The sequence below is a fragment of the Malus domestica genome, chromosome 14 (genome assembly GCF_042453785.1).
Source record: "Malus domestica chromosome 14, GDT2T_hap1".
Lineage (NCBI taxonomy): Eukaryota > Viridiplantae > Streptophyta > Magnoliopsida > Rosales > Rosaceae > Malus > Malus domestica.
In genome coordinates, this window is record NC_091674.1 from 809,145 (window position 1) to 828,558 (window position 19,414).

General features: G+C 38.8%; 1 protein-coding gene and 1 pseudogene across 1 annotated transcript; both read right to left on the minus strand.

Moving 5' to 3' along the window:
• Nucleotides 1-113: 113 nt before the first annotated feature.
• Nucleotides 114-4,123, minus strand: LOC139191060 (dynamin-related protein 4C-like). The gene is made up of 3 exons (XM_070811531.1): nt 2,773-4,123; nt 2,310; nt 114-1,336 (listed from the first exon to the last, which is right to left on the minus strand). The coding sequence occupies exons 1-3, from the start codon at nt 3,769-3,771 to the stop codon at nt 294-296; spliced, it is 2,043 nt and encodes a 680-aa protein (XP_070667632.1). The 5' UTR covers nt 3,772-4,123; the 3' UTR covers nt 114-293.
• A 5,826-nt stretch (nt 4,124-9,949) lies between these two features.
• LOC139191061 (dynamin-related protein 4C-like) lies at nt 9,950-12,213 on the minus strand (annotated as a pseudogene).
• Between the last annotated feature and the right edge of the window lie 7,201 nt (nt 12,214-19,414).

Genomic DNA, 19,414 nt, shown 5'->3' on the forward strand with positions numbered 1-19,414 from the left:
ATAAGTTTTTGTGTCTGTCAGATTGGTTATGAAAGCTCACTGTCAAATTAATAAATGGTAATGAAAGCAGAAAACATGAGACAAAAAATAGGAGTTTAGGAGTTAACTGTACGTAGGAGGAAATCGCACTTAAATTTCATTTAAAACATTAAACTTGACATGGATTACCACAACCATACGACTACAGACTATCACACAACAATAACACAAAGGAAACAAAGGAACTTAAAAACAAAAGTTGACAAACAAACAACCACCCACATCAGACAACAGAGAGCTAATTGGCAAGTTAGTTAATCACCATAAGTGATAATGCTGTCCATAATCTTGGCCACCACCTCCTTCGAATCCCTCAGTTTTTTTATGCTTTTGTTAAGCTTCTCACGCTTTACTGCCACTGCCGGCGACTCCTCCAACATCCTCTCAATTCCCCCACCGTAAGGTCCCATCAACTCATTCACAATCTCAGCTTCCATCTCTTTGTTCACAAGGTTGAAAACAGACAGCTGCAAGTGCAATGCCATGGAGTCCACAAGCCTCCTCAAAACAACCTTCCAATAAGCAATCATTCTCATTTTAAGGTCATAAGCTTGAGCTAACACATGCGGGTACTTCCTCAGAACACCGACTTCAACTTCCCCAATGCCTTCTATAGTTATGATAGAAGGTTTATTCTCGTCAGTTAAGACTCCATCAATGAATTCATTTTGACTAGCCATCAACTTGTTCCATTCAGAAACATAATCACCATCACATGTATAATCTGTCAGCTTTTCCATCTCTACAAGCTCCAGCATCCACTTGATTGACCTTTCCTTCATCTTGGCCATTACATTATGGCCGGCACGCCTGGCTGACAGCTGCAGCTGATGATAGTTCTCCGTATAATGCATCAACACAGAAATAACCACCTCTTCAATGTAGCTCCACACTTTTTCCACAAATGCAATCGGAATACTCGAAATTTCATTCACTTTTCCCTGCAAGATAATGAGGAAAGCATTGTGCGGACGAAAATTCGGAAGTGAAATACCTTTGCTCTCCTCCAAGATCTTGATCTCCTCCATCAAGAAGTTGCTCTTTGCATCTATTTCAGGACATCTGTGAAGTTCATCCGAGTACTGGTTGAGCATCTCAACCAATCTAGCAGTGCAGTGCATGCGATTGTCTTCCGCGTACTCCTCAAATTCTCCTCTCAAAAGAATCTTCCTAAGAGATTCCTTAGCCAAGCCAATAATTTGGATAAAGACTGTCATGGCCTCGGCAACAGATAGACTCTTTGGCATTTTGTTCAGCTCCATAATGCAGAAGTTCAGCCTGTCATTGATCTTCTTCACTATTGATAGGGATTTTTACTACTCATGTGAACGGGCTTAAATCTCCTATTTTACTTGCAAGAATCACAAGGTTATTGTAGTATAATTGGATTTCGCAAGGTCATCTCCACAGGGATTATTAAATAATTCGAACTAATCAGATTCCATTTAATTATTGTAAAGTAGAAATTGGAGTGATTGATTTTATAACCTAATTAAAATAAAAACGAAATTAATGAATTAAAATAAACAATCTGCAATATTAGAGCTAGAGAGAAAGAAAACAGTTTTGGGAGAATAAAATTAAGAAAGCACTAGGGTTCCACCATCACCTAGCAATCCTATGAAATTTTACCAATTACTTATGATCTACACATGCTACTTTGAAGGTTAGATTTTCCTAATTCATATTCTACTTGGAACCTCCAACATAGAACGTATATCTAACATGCAACCCGTCCGGACGTTCGGATCAAATCTAAACATGAAAGACTCATTATGCTTTATGAAAATCCTTTGAAAAACCATGCAATCCTTAAGACGTGATATTCATCCTAAGAGAAATTACAATTATTAATCACAAGAAGCCAGCGTCAATTTCAGGGAACCTTCCGACCAAAATTGCATCAAATTACTTTTCTAAAGATCCTAATGGTGATCAGGCATTACGACAATTAGATAGTTTTTATCCCGGTGATTAACAATTCAAAGTACGCATGCAATCGATCATAAGCAATTAAATAAAAATCACATATTCATGCTAAGGCTCAAGGCTTCGCCCTAGCAAAAGAAATTAGTTCCGCATATTCATAATTGAAATCATAGAAAAAATCTATTAAGAAAAGGATTGAAAACACCTTCAAGTAGAAAATCTTCAAAACCCTAGCACTTCTCTCTGTCTCCAATATTGCATAAAATAAAGCGTAGTCTAAAACTGTAGACGGCTAAGCAATATATTTGCTAAGCCACCACACAAACCCTAGGAAACATAACCCTAAATTAAATGATAAAATTCGTCTAAAATCTGAACAGCCACGTTTTGGCCCATAAGCTGCTCCAAAACTGGCCCAATATAGCTGGATTTAATGGTTGGAATATTCTGAACACTTTTCCAGAAGGCCACGAACCCATCCGAGGTAATCTTGGGCTCCAAAAACGTCATTTAAGCCCAAAAACGTCATTTTCCAGCACTGCGCACTGCTTCTTTATTTCATCGCCAGAAAATAACCGCTTGGTGGAAAAATCCAAAATTTTGATACGATCAAGCTAAGTGACTCACGAACGTCCTCCAACTGGAATTACTCCAACATTCGTCCATTTGGTCCTGTTTTGCTCCAGAGGAAGTCGAAAGTCCTATATTGAAAATACAATTCAAAGTATCAAAATTCTTCCAATATATTAACCAAAATATACTAAGATTAGGGTAAAATATATAATATAAAATCTACTCATCAACTATCTCGGGTATATTTCTTGCTACGCTGTTTGCTTGAATTTGGACCAGCTTCTGTGCTAAAACTGGAATACCGACAATGGACTTGTCAATCTTCGAAAGCAGGGGATGGGTTTGAAATAGTTCATGAGCCATCGCCCCTGCCTCTTCGTAAGTTTCATCACCGATCCTGTTCCTTACACAGACATAACCAAGACCAATGTTTACATCATCTCCAGTGACCTTTTCAAGTAGTCCTTCCGGTGCCTTGTCCACTTTCGTAACCACAGCGAGTGTCCTCTCACCAGTTTTATCTACACTTTGTGACATCCGGATTGACTCACACGTAGTAAAATCCACTGTAGCAGACAATACATTCAGAATAATACTTCCTTCCGGCTTAATATACTCCATGACCATATCTTTGATCTGATCATAAATATTTTCAGGTTGGCCATGGACCGGAACCCTTGTGATTCCCGGAAGATCAACCATAGTCAGATCCGGAACCCCATTCTTCTTCACCAACAAAGTAACTGGCGTGTTCGAAATTCCCTTACCTTCCCCCGCAATAGAATTAGTAGCTTTCACAATATCTTTGGCGATCTTGTCTTCATCAGTACGATCAACTCTGCCATTGTACTCCAAGGAAAGTTCAGGCTGAGGACTCGAGTGGTGTTCCAGCCTCATAATAAGAGGCACTCTCGTGCAGATGCCTTGGCCCCGAGGGAGGCTTATGCCAGCCAAGGATTCGAGCACGCTAGACTTCCCGGATGACTGGTCTCCGACCACCACAATCGTTGGCAGCTGAATGCCTTCATCCATCACCATCAAGCTACGTAACTTGTCTACCGCATCCAGAAGAGGGCGGATCTGGTCATTGTAGGACGACACAATGGGTGCGCATTTGAGAGGTACTGCGTCTTGTCCTGCCTGAACGACAAGCCTCCTCAAGACAACCTTCCAATAGGCAAACATTCTCATTTTAAGGTTATAGGCTTGAGCTAACAGATGCGGGTACATCCTCAGAACACCGACTTCCGCTTCCCTGCTGCCTTCGATATCTATGACAGAAGGTTTCTTCTCATCAGTTTTTTTCTTTTTTTTTGAAGAAGAAGAATCTTCTCATCAGTTAAGACTCCATGAATGAATTCATTTTGACTAGCCATCAGCTTGTTCCATTCAGAAACATAATCACCATTGCGAGGGAGCTTTCACCGTTTAAAACTAACTCGATTCCACTTGCCTTCGTCCTTCCGTTTCTGAATTATAGCAAGTCAAAACAATGGTGAAAAATCTAGAGGGAAACCGAGATTGTAGAGAGATGAGAGAGAATTCAAAGATGGAGTAAAATGTTCTGTATTGAGTTTATGACTTAATGGAGTAAACTGTTCTATTTATAGCTACTGCTATATATCATTCTTAGCCTTTAAGCAACTTAACTGACTCTCAATCAACAATAACAACACATCTAACAAAAATGCTACTTTTATGACATATTTGTACCATCATTTACTTACACTGATAAATAGCACTCATACTCATAAGCTGACATGGCAGCCACATCACTTAAATTAAGAAGATTGCTTGTCAGAGAAGATATCAGTCAGGAAGAAGTGAGGAAGCTGGTTTTAGTAAGTGCCTTAGGCTTAAAGGCTCCTAGTAGTATGTATAATTGTTCAGCAAAACCTATCGAAGTAAATGATAACCAGCCGTTTCAAAACCGCATGCTGGGAGAGTTGTGATTTGGACTTCCAAACGTTCAGCAAACCATACCCCATGCGGGCCTTTGAACTTCTAAACCCTAATCAGTGTAAATGTAATATGGACAGTTAACTGATAACCATGTTTTGTGCTTGATGCTATTTGACTTCAATCAACCTTTATATATTATTCATTCAAATAATCGATGACAAGCTAGCCAATGTAAGTTGTAACCCAATAGAGACGAGTTGTTGAAGAAAATTATATATATTTTTTGTACTTTGGTAAGAAAACTAAGGCACCCATTAGAGAAAGGGAAGTGCTTGCAGCCTTTGCGTTTGCACTAACATTTGTATGTGGATCTTTTCACTTTAACAAATAACATGTACCATTTTCTACACAAAAAAGCAAGAATTTTAAAGCTTTTGTCTAGGAATTAACGATGAAAATAAACAACATACATTATTATGTCATTTCATTAAAATGAAAATTTTCAAATGCAAAAGTTAATGCAAAAGTGTTGTTCTCGTAAGAGAAATTCAATCTAACAACCAAAATTAAAGTTAACAAAAAAAAAGTAGAGAACTTAATTCATATTGAATCTACTTTTATCATCGTGCTCCAGAGAAATTGAAAAGGATGGAGGGTTTTTGGTAAAGCTTAAGGATTAAGGTTGCTGTTTTTTTATTTTTTATTTTAATTTTTGGTGAAGAAAAATGGAAGAGAAGGAGCCTTTGAAGATTCCTTTCTTAGTTTTTACGTTGTGGAGATTTTGTTTCATTTTTACCATTGTAACACCATAGATCATGGATGCTGACATGGTTGTACAGATGTCGAATGATGGTGTCATTGGGGCCCCCACTGTAACGACCCGTCCCAAAAAATTACAGTTTTTATAATTTTAAAATGTGAAATTATGAAAATGCCCTTTGAGGCAAATACGTTGACTTTTGTTGACCGCCTTGTCGTGTCACGTAAGATCTGTTTTCTTGGCGTATCCTCATAGTACTCATCCCTACAAACGCGTGGACGCGAAAGGAACGTAATTTGGAGTGATAACGAAGGAGTTACTAACGAACGAAGTCAAGGGCAAAATAGTCATTTGACCATAACTCTAGAAGGCTTCAGATTTTGCTGGAGAAATCAGTTGATGCCACATGTGTGGCTGAGATGGAAAAGAAAAGAGAGAAAAGGAGGAACCGGACCAAACAGAAAAAGGGAGGTGAAGAATGACCAATGAGAATAGACAGCAAGGAGGGAAAGGAGAGAGGAGAGAATGAGGGGAATCGGCCGGGTTTCTCTTGACCCGCGTGACCGACCCGGTTTCCTTGGAGTTTCCTGATGGTTTTCCATCCAATTTTCCGGCTTTCTTCAACCTCCCATCACCACCAAACCTCATCACAACATCCCAGCACCTAATTACAACCAAACCCAACGAGTTTTAGCCCCAATGTTGCAAGAAAACCCACCGACGAGTCCAGGTGGTTCTCGGCTTTGAACCACCATTTTTGAAACGATTTCTTTCGATCTCCACCAATATTACACTCTCCTTGAACCAAGGAACAAAGCCCAAACAACCTTGGAAGCGGCGGAACACCAGAGGTGACAGATTAAAGCACACCCTTTTTAGGGTTTTTGGCAAGTTTGAGGGAAATTGGGGCTTTTCCCGGCCAAATTGGGCTTAGTCACATGCGCATTGGCGGGAAGCGACGTCATCCTCGCTAGTTCGAGTGGTTCTCGGGCAATAAAATCAGTGAGTGGACCCCTTCTAAGCTTATATATTTTTATAAAATATTAGTCTAGCATGCATTTCATATTTCTTGATTTGAGTATGTTTTATATTATGCTTTATGGATTTCTATAATTATGGTTTACGAAATATTTATGATTTATTGAAATTACGCTTTTACGAATGGTCATAAATTATTGGATTTGCATATATGAATTCATATGACTCTTGAGTATAATTTGGTTATGGAATTACGAGTATGGTTTACCATGGATTATGAGATTTTGAGCTTTTGAGCTCCAGTGATTTGATATGAGATTTTCAAGGTATGTTTTTGATACTTATCTAGCGGGTTATCTTACATCACATCCACACAACACGGGTATTAGATGTCTATGGCCATATGACACAATTGAGGAGATTGATGTATATACCTCTTCTCCGGCGTAACGCGGGGTCATACAACTTCACCTTTGGGTGATGGACCATGATTTCTTCACTGGCATAACCCAATGTCGTATAGCTTCACCTTCGGGTGATGGACAGGTATTGCCTTCGGGCGGATTAGGAGTATATGATATTGATGATATATCGCCAACATCACTAGCCTGGGGCTAGTGTCGGCGTGTGATGTTATATATCCTCTTTTTCGACGTAACCCAGAGTCGTACAGCTTCACCTTCGGGTTATGGACCATGGTTTCTTCACTAGCATAACCTAGTGTTATACAGCTTCACCTTCGGGTGATGGACATGTACTGCTTTCGGGCTACTATGATACCCCTAGAGAGTACATTATTGATGAGATTATGTATTTGCCTTCAGGCGACGATATTATCATTTTTTGAGCATTGGCTTTACATACATGTTCTATGAATGTTCTACATGGCATGCTAGGGTTTTCATAAAACCTATATGTAGTAGTATATATGAGTTTTCAAAACAGGGGGTTAATATGTTCATAAATAGAATGGTTTCTTATAAGTATTATTATTATAAACTTTGGTCTACTCACATTTTCGGTTTTGCGCCCCCTCAAGAGTTAGAATTGAGGCACAACGTCTCGGCGTCAGGGTAACTCTGCGTAGAGATCTTCGAGTCTTATCAGGGTGGAACCCATTCCTTGGTTCGTACCTTTCTATCATAATTCTTTCACTTAATTCTTGATTAGTTGTATGCTCTGAACACGGTTCTGCATTTGTGAATCTCTTTCTAATTATATGTTTTATTTATAGGCATGCTTAAAATGGTTTCATCACCCTCGAGTGTCGGTCAGCATGTGCCCATCCTGGTATTAGAGGAATGATGGGATCAAGCCATGTCACCCATCGTCAAAGAAAAAGCAGTCCCCATAGGCATCCAAGCGGAAAGAGAACCCATGATCGAGATTTTGCGTCACACTCATCGCTTCGACATTAATCATTTTCCCTCCTTGCCGATGTTCTTTATATTTTACTTTCTTTCTTGATAAGTTGTTTGTAGATTACATTTTCTAAGAATCTCTTGGGTGTTGTATGCGTTCTAAGTCACTCGTTTGTGTCAAAACACGCTTATACATTATTTCTTTCGGTCGAGATTTAAAATTAAAAGTTTACAGACACTTTTTTGGTAACTCGAATTAAGGAATTCTCATTTTATGTGTTAAGTTTTATGCGAATGAGTTAATAAAAAACAGAGTTGAGCATTTAATGAATATTTTTAATTCCTGTAATACGCTCAATAATTTTAAAAAAATAACATTATTTATTCTTGTAGGCATATTTTATCATTGGAGAATAATGTGACAATCACTATAAACCCTAACCTCTTACACTACCATTACATTATCACCACCATTGTTGCCGCCACCACCACACTACAATTGCGCCACCACCACCACAACCATACGCACCACCACTACCATTGCCATCATTACCACCATGCCACCACCGCCACCATAGACACAACTTCCACCATCGCTGGTGTCGCCACCCCTACCACCAATGTTGCCTCTGCAGCCCAACCACCACACCCCTTTATTGGCATTACCACCATCACAACCCTTGCCCTTATCATCGTTGTCGTCGTCACCACCAACATTGTTACATCTATTTTTGTCATTATATACAATTATAAACTATCAAATGCTTTTACACTATTTTTCATACTTACAACACTTTTAAAATACTGCTCATTAAACACGTGAGTCGTGACACATGAAATTAAACCAATTGAGGTAAATATATTATGTATTTGACCAAAACGATTTTAAATAATTTGTAATAAGATGACGCAAAAGAAGAACAGAAATGTGAGACATGAAATTAAACCAAAGCAAATGATTTTCTTGGGGTTTAACACCCATATATATATTTTTTTGGTTTATCATTTTCACCAAGCTCCACCTCATCATACTTAAAGAAATGTATTAGGCCATCTCCAATCAAGGAGGGTCAAAGGGCTATGTTTAGCCCTATAGTCCTGCAAGAAATTATATTTTAATGAATATTGTCTAACTATATTTTATATCATCTCCAACCGGAGGGGGCCAAAGGGCCATGGGCCAAATATAGTCATTTGACAAAAAATCATTTCCAACCGAGGGGGACAAATGGGTATAAGCCAAACATAATTTATTATTTTAATTGAATTAATATAGTTAATTAAATTAAATTGCCATATTAAAATAAGAATTTCGAACATATTGGAAGATTATTGAAAGAGGTGGTCATTTGAAAATTATTGAAAAAAATTAAACGAAAGATTATTGGAAGAGAATAGAATGTGAAGAATTTAAACAAAATGAGGTAAGATAATATGAAATGATGAAAAGCATGTGAGAAATGGTGTAGGAAAAAAATTAGAATTTTTTTTTTTAAATTCATCCAAAAAAAAAAAAGTGGGCTGGGCTCATCGGGAGAGTTGGTTGGCTGGAAATGGCTAGCCCGTTGGCCTAATTTGGTGGTTTTGGATCGGTGGGGCCCACAAGCTCTTTGGCCTAGCGCTCAGTTTGAGACAATTTTCGTGTCATTTCGAGCTATTTTTAGCCCTATAATCCTTTGGTCGGATCGGTTGGAGATGGCGTTCCGATCCACAAACCAAGCTCCACCTCATCAATACTTAAATAATTTGATGCATTACTTGTGTTTCCTTTCTCAATTTGAAGGCCCAAACAAGAAACAAAGCAACAATAGACAAAGACAACTGCTGAATAATGGGTGTTTTAGAAACTCAAAAGCTTCAATTTTTTTGTCGTGCTCTTTAACTTCCTCTTTTACTGTTATACAAGAGAACTAAAGAGATTTAATATGAGTAAAGGGATACTTTACTTCTTGAGATACAAGTTTATTGTTATAATCTAGCAAGGTTTCTTCTAAGGATCTTGGCTTTCTTTATCTGTAAAGAAGTTGGGTTTTTGGTTGTTTAATTAATTTCTACCAAAATTGCAAGATACACAGGAATACAAGGGAGAAGACACACACACACACATATATGTTTTTTTTTAAGATGATAATATATTCCTGCATAGAACTGAGAAGATGTATAAACCGGCAAACAAGTTTATTTATCTTAGGAAAGTAACAATATTTCCCTATTCACTTTCAGGTTATTACAACTTTGACGTCAAAAATTAAGAAAACTTAGGGAATGTGGTTTTCTTATAGTTAGGGTTTCTACAATACGTGTCGGATTCTTTACCTAAGTAAGTTTTTATCTATCAGATTAGTCACCAAGGCTCACTGTCACATTAAATGAAAGGTAATGAAAGCAGAAAACAGAAAACAAAATATCGGAGTTGACTGCTGGTAGGATATCATTAAACTTGACAAGGATTACCAGAACCATACAATTACCACATAACAAGAACACAAAGGTAAGGAAAAACTTGAAACAAAAGTTGACAGACAAACAACCAAGGACATAAGAAAACAGACTGCATACTTTTATTTTGACCATTTTTAGTACCCTCACAACTAATTGGCAAGTAAGTTAATAACCATAAGTGGTAATGCTGTCCATAATCTTGGCCACCACCTCCTTCGAATCCCTCAGTTTTTTTATGCTTTTGTTAAGCTTCTCACGCTTCACTGCCACTGCCGGGGACTCCTCCAACATCCTCTCAATTCCCCCACCGTAAGGTCTCATCAACTCATTCACAATCTCAGCTTCCATCTCTTTGTTCACAAGGTTGAAAACAGACAGCTGCAAGTTCAACGCCATGGAGTCCACAAGCCTCCTCAAAACAACCTTCCAATAGGCAATCATTCTCATTTTAAGGTCATAAGCTTGAGCTAACACATGCGGGTACTTCCTCAGAACACCGACTTCCAGTTCCCCGATACCTTCTATATCTATGATAGAAGGTTTCTTCTCATCAGTTAAGACTCCATGAATGAATTCGTTTTGACTAGCCATCAACTTGTTCCATTCGGAAACATAATCACCATCACATGTATAATCTGTCAGCTTTTCCATCTCTACAAGCTCCAGCATCCACTTGATTGACCTCTCCTTCATCTTGGCCATTAGACTATGGCCGGCACGCCTTGCTGACAGCTGCAGCTGATGATAGTTATCCGTATAATGCATCAACACAGAAATAACCACCTCTTCAATGTAGTTCCACACTTTTTCCTCGAATGCGATCGGAATACTCGAAATTTCATTCACTTTTCCCTGCAAGATAATGAGGAAAGCATTGCGTGGAAGGAAGTTCGGAAGTGAAATACCTTTGGCCTCCTCCAAGATCTTGATCTCCTCCATCAAGAAGTTGCTCTTTGCATCAGTTTCAGCACATCTGTGAAGTTCATCTGAGTACTGGTTGAGCATCTCAACCAATCTAGCAGTGCAGTGCATGTGATTGTCTTCCGCGTACTCCTCAAATTCTCCTCTTAAAAGAATCTTCCTAAGCGATTCCTTAGCCAAGCCAATGATTTGCATAAAGGCCGTCATGGCCTCGGCAACAGATGAAAGACTCTTTGGCATTTTGTTCAGCTCCATAATGCAGAAGTTCAGCCTGTTATTGATCTTCTTCACTATCTCGGGTATATTTCTTGCTATGCTGTTTGCTTGAATTTGGACCAGCTTCTGTGCTAAAACTGGAATACTGACAATGGACTTGTCAATCTTTGAAAGCAGGGGATGGGTTTGAAATAGTTCCTGAGCCATCGCCGCCGCCTCTTCATAAGTTTCGTCACCAATCCTGTTCCTTACACAGACATAACCAAGACCAATGTTTACATCATCTCCAGTGACCTTCTCAAGCAGTCCTTCCGGTGCCTTGTCCACTTTCGTAACCACAGCGAGCGTCCTCTCACCAGTTTTATCTACACTTTGTGACATCCGGATTGACTCACACGTAGTAAAATCCACCGTAGCAGACAATACATTCAGAATAATACTTTCCTCCGGCTTAATATACTCCATGATCATATCTTTGATCCGGAACCCCATTCTTCTTCACCAACAAAGTAAGTGGCGTGTTCGAAATTCCCTTACCTCCCCCCGCAATAGAATTAGTAGCCTTCACAATATCTTGGGCGATATTGTCTTCATCAGTACGATCAACTCTGCCATTGTACTCCAAGGAAAGTTCAGGCTGAGGACTCGAGTGGTGTTCCAGCCTCATAATAAGAGGCACTCTCGTGCAGATGCCTTGGCCCCGAGGTAGGCTGATACCAGCCAAGGATTCGAGCACGCTAGACTTCCCTGATGACTGGTCTCCGACCACCACAATCGTTGGCAGCTGAATGCCTTCATCCATCACCTTCAAGCTGCGTAACTTGTCTACCGCATCCAGAAGAGGGCGGATCTTGTCGTTATAGGATGACACAATGGGTGCGTATTTGAGAGGTACTGCGTCTAGTCCTGCCTGAACCATTGCGAGGGAGCCTTCACCGTTTAAAACTGTGTAACTCGATTCCATTTGCCTTCGTGCTTCCTTTTCTGAATTATAGCAAGTCAAAACAATGGTGAAAAATCTGGAGGGAAACCGAGATTGTAGAGAGATGAGAGAGAATTCGAAGATGGAGTAAAATGTTCTGTATTGAGTTTATGACTTAATGGAGTAAAATGTTCTATTTATAGCTACTGCTAGATATCAGTCTTAGCCTTCAAGCAAGTTAACTGACTCTCAGTCAACAATAACAACACATCTAACAAAAATGCTACTTTTTCGACATGTTTGTACCATCATTTGCTTACATTGATAAATAGCACTCATACTCATAAGCTGACATGGCAGCCACATCACTTAAAGTAAGAAGATTACTTGTCAGAGAAGATATCAGTCAGGAAGAAGTGAGAAAGCTGGTTTTAGTAAGTGCCTTAGGCTTAAAGGCTCCTAGTAGTATGTATAATTGTTCAGCAAAACCTCTCGAAGTAAATGACAACCAGCCGTTTCAAAACCGCATGCTGAGAGAGTTGTGATTTGGACTTCCCAACGTTCAGCAAACCACACCCCTTGCGAGCCTTTGAACTTCTAAACCCTAAACAGTGTAAATGTAATATGGACAGTTAACTGATAATCATTTGTTGTGCTTGATGCTCTTGGACTTCAATCAACCTTTATATATATTATTCTTTCAAATAATCGATGACAAGCTAGCCAATGTAAGTTGTAACCCAACAAAGACGAGATGTTGAAGAAAATTATATATTTTTCGTACTAGGCACCCATTAGAGAAAAGGAAGTGCAAAAGTTAAAATGAAAATTTTTAAATGCAAAAGTTAGTGCAAAAGTGTATTTTAGAGAAATTTTATATATACTAAACCCAAACCGATGGTTACTGTTCTAGGGCAGTGTGCGGACCAAAATGCTCCTCAAGTTAGTCTTCAGCAGTTACCCTTTGTCTTTTTTGTACAGTAAAATCCCGAATTTGCCATTTCTATTCACCCATTCCTGATCATCCTTTGTCCTCCCGGGTTGCGTTTCTATGATCCTTGAGTTGTGGCACAAAGAAAGAAAAACTGACAAAAAATTATTTAAAAATATGACTTAAATTAGGTCATATGGTTTGTGGTGCACAACACAATAAAAAATTATAAAAACATTGAATGCAGGGACAAAATAATTATTAAAAATTGTGAGAAACCCACCTGTCCCCATTCCTTTGCCTTTTGATTATTTTATTTTTTTATTTTGCTCGGCTTTTTGTCTGCCATGCCAAGTCTCATGCAATAGGTGGCACGGATTTGTCGCACAGAACACAATAAAATATTATAAAAACATTTGAATGCAGAGTCTCCTGCAAACTGTGGGCACAAAGAAAGATAAAATAATAAAAAAAACACTAACAAATATTTAAAAAAATGAGTTAATCCAATTTTGTGGCACATAGCACAATAAAAATTTTTGAATGCATGGAAAACAAATATTAAAAATTGTAAGAAGCCCTACTGTCTTCCACCTTGCCTTTGGTTATTTTATTTTTTGGTTTTGCTCTGCTTTTTGTCTTTCACGTGTTGATCATCGGGGGACTTTCTGCTGAGAGGGCTTCTCCCTTTTTCTTTCATTTTTATCTATTTCTTTCCTCAATTTTTCCTTTTATTTTTCTGCTTCTTTCTTTGGCGTTTTAGCAAACGGAGGTTCGTCTTTTTTTCATTTGTGTGTCGTCATTGTTATTATGGGTGCATGATTTGGTTCTGTATTGTATTTTCAGGAAACGGTAAACTTTTTAAACCCATGTATATCTGATGGGAAGACAAAAAAATATTTAAATAATGTGATTAAAACCGGTTCACATGATTTGTGGCACAATAAACAATAAAAATTTATACCCACCCACGTGTCAGTCATCGCCACAAGGTAGTATCTCTACTTTTGTTCTTCTTTCTTCCGTTTTCTTTTCAAATTTTCTTTGTTGTTTATCTCTACTATATTAATGTTGCATGATCATTCAAATCAGTGAATCTGAAGAAATTTAAGAAGTTGATCTAAGAGAATGTGATGAGGTTCTGTTGACCCTAGAAACTACAAAGCCTACGTGGCGCGCATGCCGAGTATTCTATAAGCTAACTTCGTCCTTCGGTGAATGCGGGGCGTGCCAACTCGTCGGCCGAGCTCGGCCGAGGAGTAAATTTGTTGATGTTGCGTTGAGCGCGCTGCTGACTTCTGTGTCTTGCGATTGCGGCTGAGGAAGGAACAATTCTCGGCCTCTTGGGTTCTAGAGCCTGAAGACAAGGCTGCTAATTTGCGAAGTTCAATCTCAAATTCGGCTGTCAATGTGCCGAATACAGTAACCTGGTAACACCTCACTTCGCCGAGAAGGCTGATGAGATGACCTCGACCAATAAGGATTCGGAAATCCTTCTCGACCGAGACTTGGATAGGTAACCAGTCGTCCTCGCCGTAGTGCTGCCAACGGAAGATGCTGCGAGATCGGCTGATTCTACGGTGACAGAGCTATCTATGCCGACTTAAGATATCACCGGTTGCCTTCACAGTGCTGTTGATGCCAACGGAAGATGTGTCGGCGAAAAAAGAAAATAAAAAATCTCAAGGTGTTGAGAAAGTTTGCGCAGGGCAGTTTTGTGTGTGTTCTGGAGCCCCTTTCTGTTGCAGAATAGCTTGTATTTATAGTATTTTGTACTTGCTTGGCACGAACTGCAACTCTGACTCCTTCAAAATTGATCTGTGTGAAATGCCAAAGCCTATCCTCCAGCTTTTGTGACTTTTCAAACCTAATAAAAGTTAGGCTTTATCATATCTCATAAAAAGCCTAGCCCACCTAAACTTCTTATCATCAAAACCCCATCTGACACCATCCATCACCATGTAAAAAGACCTAGTCTACCTAGGTTCCTTATCCCATCATTATCCAAGACCATGACTTTAAAATCATCAAATCCCCAAGTTTTTTCAATCTGCACGTTCATTGCTAAACATCCAAATTAATTTGAACTGTATCTCTTACTTGAGGATATAATTTGCATCCTATCCATTCCGTTTAAAAATATGTCAAGATAATTCAAATTAAAAGATAATTATGATAAAAACCATAATATTATCTTTTAACAAAAATATCTTCACTTTTCCATCCGACGGCTGAGAACTATGTTTACTCTACGGTCTCGATTACACGGGCCGATGGTGTAAATTTGGGTCCAAACAGGTTCCGATCAAGTTATTAAAAAAAAAAAAAATCACCTCCTACTCAGGCAAAGCCACACAAAAGCACTGGAAACAATGATTGGGTTAGTATGCTTTCAAGTTGTTTTATCTTTTCCACCATCACCATTTAAATGTGATACTAAATCCTATCTAAATATGTTTTGCTCTATTCCTCTTTTGTTTAGGTTGCTTTATCAATGACAACAAGGGCTGAAGACACCTTTCTTTCACTACTCTGATCAAGAATGTTTACCGTGTTTTGTTTATCTATATTAAATTATGTTTAACATGTTTAAAAACCTGTACATATCTTTTTTTGCCCAAAACTCAACAATATTTTTTGCATCCCCATACAACTGCATCTCCTCATTTTTTGTATGCAAAAGCTGGAACACAAAGTATATTAGATGGGGTTATTAGAAGAAATTCAGTTATTATAATGTTTTTTGTATCTTTGTACCAGGAATTTCTATTTTTTGTAACTGAATGTAATCCTCCTGGTCAAGAAATACATAGAGCTGCTACAATATAATGGATGACTATAATTTGTATCTTTTTATTATCTAAATTTAACCTTTTCCAAATTCATTGTTATTATCGTTGTTCCTATTTTGTAACCGAAAGTTTTTCATTTTTAACATCTCATCTAACTTCAAACCCGCGGCAACGCGCGGGTATCAAGCACTAGTTCAATCTAACAACCGAAACTCTAGTTAACAAAAAGAGTAGAGAACTTAAATCATATTGAATCTACCTTTATGATCGTGCTCCAGAGAAATTGAAAGAACGGAGGGTTTTTGAATTTGGTAAAGCTTAAGGATTAAGGTTGCTGTTTTTTTATTTTTTATTTTTATTTTTGTTTTTTGTGGAGAAAAGTGGAAGAGAAAAAGCCTTTGACGATTCCTTTATGAGTGGAGATTTTGTTTCACTTTTACCATTGTAAGACCATATATCATGGATGTTGACATGGTTGGACAGATGTCAAATGGTGGTGTGGTATGCCTAATCAGTTCAAGTTGGCTGAAAATGGCAACTGTAACAGAAAATAGTGTAGGAATTTAAAAGAGGAAAGGGAAAGAAGAGTTTGAGGAAAAAGAGGCAACTTTAATTCATCATTTCATAGGGTATTTCTGCTCTCTATTATTAAATATTTTTACTCCTCATAAAAGGGAAAACCTTAGCTATTTGGACATAAGGAAAGAAGGCTGGTACAGGCCGTTGCAAGAGGAGAAGTAGTGGGCTCAAGTAAATGGGCTTAATAACTCCCCCCCCCCACCCCCCACCCTTGAGAATAGGCTTGACCTTAGGTCGAGAAATTAAGGTAATTGGCAAAGATGTCATCAGCTTCTTCCCAGTTGGTGTCTTCGGTGGGTAGGCCAGCCCACTGGATTAGTCATTTTGTCATAGCTTTATTTTTTTTCTTGAACTTGCCCCTATCTAAAACTTTTTCTGGTTGCCAATGTAGAGCCCCTGTGGAGTCGATAGGAGGCAAAACTTACAATGGAGGAGAAACACTACCAATCTTTTGTTTGATGAGAGACACATGAAAGACGGGGTGGATTTTGGAGTCTGAAGGCAAACAAAGCTGATATGCTACGAAACCGATGCGCTTAGTTATCTGAAAAAGGTCCACAGAACTTGGGTGCCAGCTTGTTTGTTGTTCTAGTGGCCACTGATTGTTGGCTGTATGGTTGAACCTTCAGGTAAACCCAGTCACCAACGTTAAATTCCCACTCAGTTATCTTGTTATCATAGACTTGTCTCATTCTGTTCTGTGCAGCTGTAAATTTGTTCTCAAAAGACGGATTAATGTGTCCCTATCTTGTAGTGCAGCATCAACCGAGTGTACCGCCATGGAACCGGGCATATACATGTGAATGGTTGGTGGTTCAATACCGTAAACAACCTGATATGGAGAAATTTTGAAGGTAGATTGGAAGCTTGTATTATACCACCATTTAGCCCAGGGAAGGAGAGAAGACCATTTGGTGGGTTTGTTTGTTGAGAAACATCGAAGATAATGTTCCAAGGTGCGGTTGAGGACTTTCGTTTGCCCATCTGTTTGAGGGTGGTAAGCTAAACTTAGGCAAAGTTTGCTGCCTTGGAGTTTAAAGAACTCTTGCCAAAAGTTGCTAATGAAAATTGGGTCGCGGTCTGAAACAATCGACTTGGGCATGCCATGGAGTCGGAAGATCTCCTTGATGAAAGTAATAGCTATAGAGGCAGCTGTGTATAGGTGCTTTAGTGGGATAAAGTGGCCATACTTTGATAGGTGATCGACAATAACTAGGATCACGGTGTACCCATTAGAAAAGAGAAGCCCTTCGACAAAATTAAGAGTGATGTACTGCCATATGCCAGTGGGGATAGGCAAGGTCTGCAGTAACCCAGGAGGGTGTATATTCTTAATATTTTGGCGCTGACATTCTGTACATTTAGCCACAAATTTTTTTGTTTCCTTCTAAATTCCCGGCCATAAAATTTTTTTGGAGAGTCTTTTGTATGTTCAAAGGAAGCTCGAGTGACCATCTTGGAGAGATGCATGGAATTTGTCCAAAAGTTTAGGTCGCCATTGGGATGTGAGTAGGACAAAGATCCATTGCTTGTAGTGCAACACATCATTTATAATTGAGAACCTTTTGATTGAAGTGTTGGGTGCTGGAACTAAAAGGTTCCAAAACTTTTGCACTTCTAGATCTTGTGCATAGGACTGTTGTAACTGAGGAATGCAATCAAATATAGGGGTGGAGAGGCCCATTAAGTGCAGGAGTTCTTGTTGGCGGGAGAGAGCATCTTGAGCATTATTTTGAGAACCTGGCCTATACTCGACCGAGGAGTTGTACCCCAACAATTTCACCAGCCATTTTTGTAGTTGTGGAGTTGTAATTTGTTATTCTAGAAAGTGTTTGAGTGGTTGATGGTCAATGATGATGCGAAAGTGCTAGCCTAACAAATAAGGAAGCCAATGTTGCACTTCGAAGACAATTGCTAACATTTCCTTGTCATAAGTGGACATGACAAGGGTACGCCTTGAAAGTGCTTTGCTAAGATATGCAATTGGATGACCATCTTGGCTTAAAACAGCCCCAATACCATTGCCCGATGCATCTGTTTCGACGACAAATTGCTTTGAAAAATCTAGTGGTGCTAACACCGGTGTTGTTGATAAAACAAGCTTCATTGCTTTGAAGGCCTTAATGGAATCAAGGGACCACGAGAAACTATCATGTTTCAACATGTTTGTTAAGGGCTTGGTAATTAGTTTGTAGTGCTTGACGAATTTTTGGTAATAACCCATTAATCTGAGGAAACCTTGAAGGCCTTTGTGCGATGTTGGTCGTGGCCAGTCTATGATGGCCCTTATCTTAGATGGATCGACATCAACTCCACTGTCAGAGATTGTATGGTCCAAATAATCAATTTGTTCTTTGCCGATTGAGCACTTGCTTAGTTTGACCTTCAAGCTGTGATTAGATAGAATCTCGAAAATTGTCTCCAAATGGGAGAGGTGAGTTACTATTGAAGGATTATAGACAAGTATATCATAAAAAAATACTAAGACAAATTTTCATAAGTAAGGACGAAAAATATAATTCATTAAAGATTGAAATGTTGCAGGTGTATTTGATAAGCCAAAGGCATTACCGTGAATTCGTAATGGCCATCATAGGTGCAGAAAGATGCCCTTGCAATGTCTTCAGTGCTCATTCGTATTTAGTGGTAACCGGATCTGAGGTCTAATTTGGAAAAAATGGTTACTCGATTCAATTCATCTAGAAGTTCATCCACTAGTGGTATAGAAAAAAGGTCCTTGATAGTTGCTGCATTCAAGGCGCAATAATCAATACTTAAGCGCCATGTTTCGTCTTTCTTCTTGACAAGAAGAACCGGGGAAGAAAATGGACTTGAACTTGGGCGAATGACACCTGAATTCAAACATTCCCGCACTTGTTTTTCAATCTCAACCTTTTGACGATGGGAATATCGATATAGGCGAACATTGATGGGGTTGGTACTTGGCAATAGTGGTATTTTATGGTCTATTGGTCTTTCGGGTGAAAGACCTGATGGATTGGCGAAGAATTACTTGTATTGATGGATGAGGGATATAATGGTAGGATAAGTGTTAATGGGTGGGTTAAG